Here is a 13666-nt window from a genome sequence, read left to right as displayed (position 1 = left end):
ATTAAAAAATTACATTAAAATTAATTACAAATAGAACATTTAATTGCTTATTGCATTCACATATTCGAAGAGCTTTGCTAAACAGTTACTGAAATAAATTATAATTGAAATGGTCCAAAATTATTTATAAAAAAGTAAAAATCTACAACTACATGTGTGTTTTGATTTTTAAAAATCATCATCAATAAATAAAAATAAAAATAAAATTGTAACTTGAAATAAATAATATTGATAATAATAACAGAAGATTACACAATACTATTTTAGACAGGACAAGTCAAAAATGGGAAGTTGGCTTGAAAACAGTCTGAATCATTTTTTAATCATTAACTTGAATTGGTCACTAGTGTCTAGATCTGTGCCCTTTATCCAAGTTGGAATAAGATAAAAATAAAATTTATTACATGAACAACAGACAAAATGAAATTTCAAGTAAAAAAGCATTTTCTATATTTAACAAAATTTATTCAGGATAAATGTTTAATGTTCTTATGCTAAAAGTTTCAAAGAATGTTTATAATAAATTAAAAGATATTTAGGAATACTTAGAAACTGGTCACATATCATTATTTGATAATGAATTTTCTCTAGCCACTGTTAATAAAGTATGGAAATTCTCCAGCTGCTGTTTATTATGGAAATATTTTAAAACTCTGGTTTACAATTCACTTATTTTATTATCAATTCCCATCAAAGTTGGGCCCATGCCCTAATTCTTTGAGCTTCTTTTCTTATAATTTGTCAAATGCCCCATTATTCTAATTTCAATTTTTCATGTAGTTTATTCAACATTTTTAATTAGAATTACTGCATTCATATGTTTATTTATAGATGCCTCCTTTTTTGACAAGCATGTTTTATCTTTAATGTTTTAAAACATTGGCCAATTTCCTGCACATGGACTTTAGCTAAGTCAAAAGACTCAAAAAGTCATTAACCTCAAAAAAAAATTCACTTCAGCAAATAAATTATTGGAATGGATTCGGAAAAGTATGTAGCATAAAAGTGTGCCCCTAGTGGACATGAGCAAATAACTATATAATTTGCTTTTTGTTAAAACAATTAATGAAAAATTTTTAGTTTTTCATCAACAGCAGTTTTATTTTAAATCACATGTAAAAATTAAAAAAAAAACAATTGATAGCAGAGGAAATTTTTCATAAAAATCCTCCCAGGTACTTTTTTCTATGAGCAAAACTAAGGTGGTAGCGAATTTTACAATAAGCACCAAAATCATGCTATGATGTGGAGTAGCTTGGAAACTGGATACCTTCTTGTATACAGTAACAGTAAATATATAAATTAATGATTTATCCATAATTTCTTTACTTTGCTTGTAGAAAAGAGTTTGGGGCCTTTTTTTACACAAAATTGTCTTAGTTTTCTATTGGAAGTATTTATTTTTTCATAAGATTAAAAATAAACAAAATATTGATGAAAAACTAGATATTTTTTCATAAAACTTTTTTCCACAAACAGCAAAAAGTTTTGCAAAATCAATCAAATTTACGGTTAAATATTGATAAATGATATGTTTTTACATAAATCTATAAAGTTGCATAAAAATATCTATTTTCATTCATTTTTTATAACAATTTGTTTGTAGTGTCATTTTCATGTATGAGGTTAACTAACATTTACTTTCTAAAACTCTTTGAAAAATTAAAGTTTTTGTAAAACCACCTCTGCCATCTTAAAGTACGTGTTTTACCTTACAAATAACAATTACAATATCTTTATATTTGAGAAACTAAGTTAATAATGATCGGTTTTGAGTATTAGCTGAGATATCAGAACATGCTTTTTCTAAAAAATGCAATTTTCAAACATTGATAAATAAACAATTAAATAAGATATCCCTTATGGAATGAGTAGGTAATCTGAAGAAGAGAATGCTATATTAACTTTTTAATTTTTTGCAATTTGTTTATTATTATAGGTGTTTTATCACCAACTTGTAAATTTTCGCTGTAAATCTGGATTAACAAGCAATCAGAAATTAAAAATACTTTGAACATTTTACTAATCTGTAGCCTCGGGTCTTATGAATCCATACCTTTTTGAATTTTTAATTATCTTTAATAGGTACAGAGTTATAGAAATTTATTTATTTCGCGCCCTAGAGTTACATAGAGTACACTTTTATTTTACAAATTTTTCTGAACCAATTCCAATACTTTAATCACTATAGTAAATTTTTTTGAGGTTAAAATCTCTATTGACTCAGGTACTTATTAACTGAAAGAGAGCTATGCTAAATGGTCACAGAGATAAATCTAAAACTATAAAATATTCAACAGTTTACAAAAAGAAATTAATTTAAAATTTTAATTAAATGGCCATTTCAGTCATTACAACAAGCAGTAGATACTGAGGGATTCGAATAAAATAGTCTCAACACTTAAAAATATAAAAAAATCATAATAATAATTAGTAAGTAAAAACAAACAATACTCACATAAAACACCAACAAAAGATTATTTCTACTTGTTACAATTTAAAAGTAAAATAACAACAAATATAATTATTGACTAAAATCAGTGAAGTATCATTTCAGAGAATCTCAATATTACTGAAATAACAAATGGTAACATTAAAAATTCCCAAGGTAATGTTAGAGCATGAATTTTTTAAAGACTTTTTACATTGCTATAAAGAGGGCAAAGTGCAACTTTTACCCATGCTTTATCCAATTCCCTTTTTGCCTGTTATTTATCTTATGTATTTATAAATAAGTTCATCTGGCTGTTTAAATAATTTTATCTGATAAGTTTCTATATGCCATCAATAATTTCATAAGTACTAACCTCAGTTACTACTTAAAAAATTTTAGAACATGGAGTACCTGGATTGCTCTGAAAATCATAATCTTAAATCATCTATACTGCAGAGAATAAAAAACATATATTTGTGAAATATCATATTTTTTTTAATGTTTCTTGAATAATTTCAATCTACAATAGTTTCCTTTACTCTAATTGTAAACGAAATTCATTAAAATACTCACTCTGTAAAGGATATGGTAAATAAAAAAACCAGATTACTTGGAGAAAATCAAATAATGGGAAGTTAATGATTACACAATTTTATTCTTTTTTCAAACCGAATATAAATTTAAAGGATCATGCAGATAAGAACTCACACTTATTTTAATAATAAATAATAATTACCGGGCATGAGTATGGTCGTTCACCAGAATGGAATTTTATATGAGTTGTTAGATGGCGTTTCTGTGGAAATCTACGTCCACACTCCGGACACTCAAACGGACGATCTCTTGTATGGACACGTTCATGGCTCACCTACAAGTTAAAAAAATTAATAATAATAAAAAAAAATGCTATACACATATACTGTGTGTATATATATATATATATATATATATATATATATATATATATATATATTTTGGGGTTGGGGAAAATGTTTCTTCATATTATCCTGGTAAATGGCTTTAGGATCACATAACTCTGGTAATATTAATGAAATTTGGCAACATTTTTATGCTTTTGAAAGGTAACCATATCACTGCGTATTTTTAAAAATGTTACAATATATTTTAGTTTATTTATTTTAAAGTTATTGTTTTGTGAAGATAAAGAAAAAATTCTATACAATTTGAGATTTTATTACAAAAAAAAAAAATTTATAAATTTATAAATCTTGTTGCAAAAAAGGGAATGGGACTCAGACTGCAAAAAAAAATTGTGATATTTATGGACATGATGTAGTATCAGTACATGTGGCACAAAGCTGATTCAAGTGTTTTCAGTTTGGAAATCTTGATGTCAATGATGCACCCTCCTCTTGACAGCCAATCACTGAAAAAGTCAGGGAAAAAAAATGAGCAAGCCTGACACATTAACAATTACAATATTAATAAAGAATAAAACAGTAACCATAAAGCAGTTTTAGATCATTTGAAGAAAGCTGGACAGAAAAGACTCAATGTTTGGAGTGCAACATGATTTAAAAATGAACAATTTAATGGAGTGAATTTCCATCTGCTAATCGCTGCTAATATGGAATGAAATTGAACCATTTTTGAAAAGCTCAGCATGGAAGATGAAAAATGGATCACATACAAAAATAATGTATAGAAAATATCATGGTCAATGCAAGGTAAAGCTCGGCAAATGGAGGCAAAAGCAGGTCTGACATCATGAAAAATGTTTCTCTGTGTATAGTTGGATTGGAAAGGAATTATTTACTACTTGCTGCTGCCGCCTGGTCAAACAACTGATTCTAACCTCAGCTGTCAATAACTGGAAAGAATACACCAAGCAATCAAAATAAAGGGACCAGAATTGACAGATAGGAAAGGTGTCATTTTCCAATATAATGTCAGATCCCACACATCTTCGGTGACCCACCAAAAATTGAGAGAGCTTGGTTGGGAAGTTTTGATGCCTCTACAGAATAGTCTTAACCTTGCACAGCTTGACTGCCATTTGTTTTTGTCTAAAGAACTCTCTTAACAGTACAATTGGCTTCAAAAGAGGCCTGTGAAAACTACTTATTTAGTTTTTCATCCAGAAAACATAGTTCTACTGCAAGAGGATTATGGTTTTACCTCAAAAATGGCAAAAGGTGATCAATCAAAACAGCACATATGGGTTAATAAACTTCACTTAAAATATATAAAAAAAAAAACCTTGTTTTACTTTTTCATTAAAATTCATTTTAACGCAAAATTTCAAAACAAAGATAGAATTTTAATAGAAAAAGAACTTACTTTTTCCTCAACCTTTATAAATAATTTAATTGTTTAATAATAATAATATTAATAATGTTGTTAGTAATAATTATTTAATATAAATAATCTAATTTATATAAATTTAATTGTCATGTAAATGTACGTATAGCAACTAAAATATATCTAATTTATAGTACTCAACAAATCCATCTAAGCACAACTTTCATTATTATTTATACCACACATCTAATGATAAGAACTAATATCATAAACAACATGTTTGATCTGCTCTTTGTTGATCCAAACATCAGAAAAAAATTCAAAATCTATGTTAGACTAATCTGTGATTATGTTGTTACAAGAGTATCATATTACTACTACTTCATCCATTCCAATCTTCTAAGCATCCAGGATCTAGCTATTTACCATACATTTCCATAAATAATTTCTCCTCTATAATTCTTCATTTCATACAGTACGTTCGGAAAGTCACTGTGCAGTATGCTGTAGAATTATGTGGTGCATTCTGTTCTTTCAGCATTAGGATGGTTGCCTGTGGGTTTGCTGGGCGTTGCTCAGTAATAAACCAAGACATCAGTTGTTGAGCTGTGATTGAACGTACTTAGTTTCATTTATCGAGATCAACAGTGCGAGAAACATAATGGTTCTTTCAGTAGAGGAACGCATTATTCTCATTGAACACGTCTTTTGTGAAGGTTCCTAACTAACATCTATTACATAATCAAGGATACGATTATGAACCTTAAATACAATTTAGGGACCATACCAAAGATTATGTGTGGTATAAGATGTTTTTCAGACTATTTTAATTAAGAATAGCTGGTCAGGGTGAGTGAAGTTCAACCTTCCCACCTAGCCAGTGGGGGTATGGACTTCCACACTGTTCATTATCCTCATGCTTGGAAGAATAATACTGATAAATAACAATTAAAAGTCTAGTCAATTAATAGAAACTATCAAGTGTCTAGTAATTTCTTCAGAGCAACACAACAGTTTGGTCAATACAGGACTCAAAACTTTGAGGTATCTTAAAATTATCTGGGTTTCAGAATAGTCTGCCCCCATCTTAAAAATGTTTTCTATATTACTTAACTCAAGGATCTGTAATTTCACAACTAATAAAAACAGAATGCTACAATAAATGTAACATTTTTTACTGTGCCAGTAGTAACAATGAAAGCTTAAAACTACACTTTATAAGAATTCCTACAATATTTAAGCTATTTCTACTACCAGCAATACCACCACATTCAGTATGAAACAATAAGTGTCAGTATATTGCATACCTTTTCCCTCTTTACATTAAGCGAGAAGCACATGCAAAGGGCTATGAAGCACTTATTTACAGAGATAAAAATTACTGCAGTGTGTAAAGCAGTAATTGAAAATGTAGGACATTATCTCAAATTAAAAAAGAGGATACAGAATTAAAAGTTATGGAACAATAATGTCAACAAAAATTTTATCAAATCAAACATTTCTATTAATTTTAAATTAATTTGCTCATTTTTAAGAAAATTTATAATTGCTACCACATAAATCAAAACTGCATACATAAAAAACCTATAAATAATTGTTAAAAATAAATAAAAATAAAAGAAAAAAGATATACCAAATGATGTTTTAAAGTGAACGTCTTGCTGCATTCAGGACATTTATACGGGCGTTCAGCACTATGTAAAAGCAGATGAGTACTGAGGCAATGTTTTAATGCAAAACTCTTTCCACATTCAGGACAAACATGAGGTCGTTCTCCTAAATTAACAATAATACAAATAATCAGAAAATACTAAATATAAATATTTTAAGTTGTTAAAAAAGTTTCATCAGATCTAGAAAAAAAAGATAAACAAACACCACATAATACTTATATCTCTTTTAAAATAAATTTCATTAAAAAATATAATTATGATCTACGAGTCATTGTGTTATAACTTTTCATCATTAAACTAGAAAAACATATCTACACCTCTGTGCTGAATCACGCAATTTTTTATATGCTAATATAATAAAATATGATACAATAAATAGATACAAAAATAAAATTTATTAATATTGACAATGAAAACAAAATTCACCAAGGGCTCTTGAAAAATAATCCATAAATCTTTAAGGATTTTAAAGTAGTCATCTTTGTTTTGATTTTATAAACACTTTCAGTGAAATCAACTCAATTCAAGATTAACGCTGCAGTTATATATATTTTTCAATCCTATTAAATTTTGATTTACTAATAACAAATATGAGGTCCGATTACTATTTGAAATTTATTTTGGTTAATCCCAATAATTTTCTATAAAAAATAATAAAAGCTTAACAACTTAATTTATTATGCTTACATGTGCTGTATTTGTGTCACTGTAGTACAGAAGTTTTGTTTAGGTAAGGATATAAGGCCTTTTGAAGTTACCAATTTATGATGTAATCACAATTCCCCTACCTCTTTTTGTACTTCTGCCACTATACCTTTAAGATGACATTACCATACATCAGTTTTTTTTTTTTATGTATTTAGATCCTGAATAACAACTTGCCCAAGATTTACTACTCAATGATTTTATTGTATCTCAACTCTTTGTGAGACTCATCTTTCAACAAATCAAAATTATGCTCTTCCTTCAGTGTCATTTTAGTGAAGCATTTAAACAAACTATCCAGTAATCCTTTCTACTGACATCTTATTACTGTTTTTATGAATTTACTTCAACTACTTTATATTATTATGTTTTTATAAGTCGATCATAAATATTATTATAATTTACGAATTACAGTGTTGTGTTTTGTTAGGTAAGAAAAATGTTAAAAAACGTTTTTATAGAGGTTTTTTTGTTACACTTACAGTTAAATCGAAACTGATAAATTACTTTATTTTTATTTTGAAGTATTTTAGTTTATTTAATTTTCACTGAAATGTCAGAGCCTAAAGAAAAAATTACAGAACTTAGTTTCAACAGAAGATAAATGCTTAACATGATAGAAAGAAGAGAAAAGAATGATAGTGAGATTTTAAAAGAAATTGGAAATGTGGCCAATACTTGCATTTTAAAACCTGAAAAATAGAGAATTTTTTTGAAAACTGAATACAATAAGCAAGCTGAGAAAAAACAAAACACATGAGAGGAGACACAAAGGAATACATTCACTATCACACAACAAATACATTTATTTGTTACTTTACACTAACTGTCACAGTCTTTCTTTATGACTGTTAAGTACACTAAATACCTAAGACACAAGTGCCACTGGTCAGAGTGTTTCTTCTCTGAGAATAATGATGTTCATTATTAAGCCAGACCCTATGGTATACAAAATGAATATGTCACTTCCAGGGCTGAATATCAGCTGCATCCAACATCTACTAGACTGAAGAAAATGGATACAGGATTGCAATAAAGTTTTATTTTATATTTCTACAGTAATTCTAATGGATGCCAACTGCTCAGAAAATTGTTGAGTAGTATGATAATTTATAGATAAAGCAATGACAAGTAATTTCAAAAAAATAAATTATTAAAATAGCACTCGGCCATAACAAATTATTGCAAACACTACATTAAACAGTTAACATTGATGTTGCAAGAACAGAGAGACTTGACTTTAATCAGGAAAAGACTTACAAGGGACGTTCAATAATTAATGAGACAAATTGATATAGAGAAAAAATCCTTCATTGAATGACAATTAAACTTTTTGAGAGTCAAGTAGACAACCTTGGAAACAAATTTAATCAGCCATTTGATCATAATTAATCTAAACATAACTACTTTCTTGATTTCAGCTTTGCTTGAAACATGTACACCGGAAGAGCAACAATAAGTGATGAAATTTTTGCTATCAGAAGTTGTGAAACCAGCAAAAATTTACTCAAGAATGTTGAAACAGTATGGTGGAAAGTGTTTCAACCGCAGTAATGTGTATAAAAGGGTGAACAGTTTAATTCAGACGTAACAAATGTGACTTATTTTCATCACTCTGGAAGACCATTTGAAGTTTTGGCTACCGCGCTGCAAAATCGCATAAATGATCTTATTCACGGACAGGTAAATCAAAATTTCCCAAATTGCTAGTTTGTGTAATATTAATGTTAGAACCATGCATTCATTCATTCGTGACATGATGAATTATTGCAAAACATGTTCAAGATGGGTTCCAAGACAGTTGACTCAAGCCCATAAAGACATCCAGATTTGGATCTGTTCTGAGCTCAAAGAACGGTTTGAAACATTATTACAATATAACTTTCTATATCATATAATAACCTGTGATGAAATGTGGATAAACCACTTCGAGTCCGAATCCAAATGGCAAAGTCTTGAGTGGAAACATCTGGATTCACCCACCAAAAAGAAATTCAAAACTTTCATGTCAGCCGGTAAAGTGATGTTGGCAGTCTTCTGGGATTTGCAAGGCCCTATTTTTGGTGAATATTTAGAAGAACATACTGTGAACAGTGAGTACTGTTCTAACATGCTCCAACAGAAAGTGAGAACTGCGAAAAGGAGAAAACGTCAGGGCGCTCTCTCAAAAGGTGTGATTCCCTTGCATGACAATGCATGCCTCCACATCACTCAGAGAAGGAGAGAAATGCTTGAGAAGTTGAGTTGGGAGGTGTTGCCACATCCTCCTTACTGCCCAGATCTCACCCTGTACAATTTTCATTTGTTTTGCCCACTCAAAGACTTTTTTTGCAGCAAGAAGTTCAATGAAAATGAAGCAATCAAAAAAGCAGTACACAAATGGTTCAAACTGCAAGGTGAAGACTTCGTCAGGAATCAGAAAGCTCACAGAACGGTGGGACAAGTGTCTAAATGTTGCTGGAGACTATGTTGAAAAGTAGTGTAAGTTTCACTGTCATTAAATAAATTGTTTTTCCTCTACATCAATCTGTCTCGTTAATTACTAAATGTCCTTCATATTTATTGTTATACATTTATTTATAAATGTAACATGTAATTCCCCTCCATACACAGAAATGATTTTTTTTGCAATTTTTGATTCAGATAATTCTGTAGTACTTGTATGAAATCTGTTAAAAGAAATAACAGAACTTTTGTTATTCGGCTAGAAGTAGCCATCAGTCTTGATGGCAAGATCAATTTAATGATCTTTGTCTTTTTTCACAAAGACCATTAAATTGATAATTCTGAAAGTAGTTCTATTCTGTACTGAGATATTTATCCTAAAAGATTAAACATCTTAATCTTTAAGTATCTTTTTGTTCCAGTGACATCAGACAAAGCAGGCAAGAATATCATGATATAAGCCGAATGAAATGTTACATCATCAATTCCCACACAGTCAAATTACAATTAGAATGCTCAAGTCCATTACAATTGATGATGAAAGAGGACTTTCTTGAATACAAGTAATCATCAATTAATTCACATCCATTTTTAAATAATTTTAAGTTATTTAAACAGTTCTAGAATGGTTCTTGTTCTTGGATCAGAGAGGAATCATTTTGTTGGATTTTTTTGAACAGGCCCAACAATGAACAGTAAACATTACATGGTGTCATTAAAAAAAAAACACACTGAGAAGCCATCAAAAAGAAAAGATCCAAGAAAAATCTTTATGGCATTAAACTGCATAATGCTGGGCTCACACATCTCAAAGCACAATCTAATGCCTTGCACAAATGGGGTAGTCAGTGACTGATAATACATGATTAGAGCTGTATGGGGGATAGGGAGACTTATGCCATATTTTTATCAAATCTGATGTTGCCGTGTTTAGACTTATTTAAAATCAATTTAACTGAGTTTCTTTGATATTTTATAACAGTAAATGAAACATGTATTCATCACTGCATACCAGAAAACAAACAGCAGTCCAACAGTGGGTAGTAGCAGGTGAAAGCGCGCCAAACAAAACAAAAACAGTTCCATGTGCAAGAAACCTCATGGCTATGGTTTTCTGGGATTTTTAAGGTATGGTGCTGGAAAAAGGCAGGACCATCATCAGGGAGTATTACAGTTTACTTACTGGACCAATTGAAGGGTGCTACTCAGGCTGAACGTCTACATTTGGCCAAAAATAAAAGTACTCTTTCATCACAATAAAATTTTGCTACAAAACTTCATGACCTATAATTTGAAGTGCTTCCACATGTGACATAATCACTGGATTTGACTTCCAGTGATTACTTCTACTTCCCAAACCTGAAGAAATAGCTTGTTGGATGAAAATTCACTTTAAATGATGAGATCAAAGCTGAGACAACTGCTTATTTTACAGAGCTGGACAAATTGCAATATACTGAAGCTATTAAAAAGTAAGGAAAGCTGTTGTCTAAATGTATTGAACTGCAAAGTGACTATATTAAAAAATAAAGTGTCTGAAAAATCTTGTTTTCTTTGTCAGGCTGAGAACTTTTCAAACAGCCTCATAAATATTCATCAGCCTTTATATATATTCTATATGGCCTCTATGTATACTCATCATCACAATATCTACACATCTAAAATTCTAGACAAACGATAGAAACATTTTTTTTTTCTAATTTAACCCTTTAAGTTGAATCAACTGAATGAATAATTTTCCTGTTTTTTAACAGTTAAAACCCATCAACCAAGTATTTCAATTTATTTTATCTGTAATACAACAAGAATAATTTTTAAATATAAATATGTAATTAATATTTGGGGCTATGTATTATAAAGTAGTACATAACCTTATAATATTATGTAGTAAAAGTAGATAATATTTGGGGTGATCTTTAAAAAAGAAAAAGTTCACCTCAAATTAAAATTGCAAATTTTTTTTATTGTTTAAATCCTAAAATTCAACACTGTTTTGCTAAGAGAGTATATAAAAGAACTAAAATAAAGGATATTAAAAAACACTAATATTATGAAATAATATATTTATTCTAAAACTACAGATTAAATATAATTACAATAAAAACACAATTACCTAAGTAAATTATGATGATGAACATACAAATGCACAATAATAAATGTAATATTATACTAAATAGTGTCTATACTCTAGTTTGGGGGGGAAGAGATTAAGAACAAATTATTTTTATAATCAGATAAATTTAATAAAACAGTAACTCACAAAATTCTTTTCACATGTTTAATGCAACTTGATATGGATTACATTAATAAACCCAGCAGCCATCTTAATGATAGAGGAGTTTTTGTCATACACAACAAAGCACATGAGGTATGACAGATTCAACTACCTGTGTGATTCTTGCTTTTAAGAGTACAGTATCACTTCTATGAACTTAATCTTTATTTGATATAACCTTGGTAACAAACCAGTGATCACAGAGCCTTCCTATCCAGCAATGGAAATCCCTCATATGACAAAAACATAAATAATTTTTCTGTAATATAAAGAAGTACCATTTTATTTAAACTTACTTTTCATTTGTAATACAGAGTACTGCATATAATTCCAACATATCAGATATGACAACGTATTATTATATGACAACATAGAACTTTGGACATGAGGGAATGGAATTATTTGTACTCATTCTATATCATGCTTAAGGGAACACCAAACATTAAGTTGTGACTGTTATGTTTGTGTTCTTGAAGTAAGATCCTATCAATTTATTGTGGCTCCTTGTGTAGCTCTCTATACTAGCATCAACTCAATAATCACAGAAGACAACCTGCTGGAATGCTGTGTGACAAAAAAGCTGCAAGTTTTCATAAGCTTGTGACCTCAATGGTGAATATTATTATTATTATGTAGTGGTGCATTATTAAAAACAACACAATGATATTCACTACAAATCAATAGACACCAATTCAAATTTGGTTATCCAAATAATACATTAAATCTTCTAAACTGTCCTTATCTATTGTCAACTGATATGATACACTGTGTCACAATCACTGATTAGCTGTGCAAACATCCAAAGCATATTCCATAATTCAGAACTTTTTGAGTTGCTCTATAATGAACTGCCAGATATCAATATTATCACTTTAGTATGTTCTGTTTGTTTATTACAAGAGTCTAAAACCCCACTGTAAATTCATCGTCATACTGTATAATGCATTATACAATAATTTCTTGAATCCTGGATGGTAAGCTGGGGCTTCCAATCCTTCTCTTTTACAACATTACAAATTGGTTTCGAATCCCCACATGGCACAATCTTAGAACCGACCTGCTTGTTTCAGTCAGTTTTGTTTTTAATTACCACTTCCAGCAAGTGGCTCAAAAGGATCATCATATCCATAATACTTTGTTCTCATTTTGGCAACACTCTACAGAAATTGGTTTTCAACAGTCATCTATATTATTACAATAATTCAAATAAAGATTATACCGATAAAGAATTTTATATTTTTATCTGTAGTACCTATCCACTTTTAATTCTTATGAATGTTATATGGCATTCTGCAGCACTTATTCAGCATATATATAATACTTCCTTTACTAAAATGTTCCAGCAAGGTCACTGGAGAATAGTAAATAAAGGAAACAGATGGAAGCAGCATCTTCAGATACTTCAACCTAAGAGGCCATTGTTACCTCTAGAAAAGATGTATTAAGGTTTGCTAGTTTGGTTCCACTTTCCTCCTCAAGCACAAGTACTTTACACTGACTTCCACCTCAACTTCTTGCTACTCTTTATCAGGATCAAAGAAAAATGATACATCTGAATTCATAAGATCCACACTAATTTTTTTTTTTTTTTTTAATGGGTATCCGATACTTTTTTGCCCTCCATATCAATCAATTAACTGCAAACACAAAAAAATATATGCTTTTAACAGGTCAAAAGATAAAGAAATAGTAATTATTAGAAACTAACTATTTTAAAATACTTTTCTTTCACGGTAAAGTAAAATTTACTATACCACAGACAAAAAAATACAATATTTAGCTCTTGGAAAACTTGACTCGACAAAAAAAAAATAAGGCATCACAGTATCTTGTATAGTCAACTACAAGACTGAAAAAGTAGACCACACCAAG

At 29.5% G+C, this 13666-nt stretch overlaps 1 protein-coding gene across 2 annotated transcripts in view; it reads right to left on the bottom strand.

The window, feature by feature from the left end:
* Positions 1-13666, bottom strand: part of LOC142324029 (uncharacterized) — a 99331-nt gene that overhangs the window by 28718 nt on the left and 56947 nt on the right. For both annotated transcript variants that reach the window (XM_075364594.1, XM_075364595.1), the window contains 2 exons: positions 6330-6472; positions 3171-3302 (listed from right to left, as the gene is read on the bottom strand). In XM_075364594.1, the coding sequence (XP_075220709.1) occupies positions 3171-3302; positions 6330-6472 (275 nt within the window). The remainder of the gene's footprint in view (positions 1-3170; positions 3303-6329; positions 6473-13666) is intronic.

This window comes from Lycorma delicatula, chromosome 4 (assembly GCF_047948215.1).
Source record: "Lycorma delicatula isolate Av1 chromosome 4, ASM4794821v1, whole genome shotgun sequence".
Taxonomy (NCBI): domain Eukaryota; kingdom Metazoa; phylum Arthropoda; class Insecta; order Hemiptera; family Fulgoridae; genus Lycorma; species Lycorma delicatula.
This window is presented reverse-complemented; position numbering and strand designations above follow the sequence as displayed.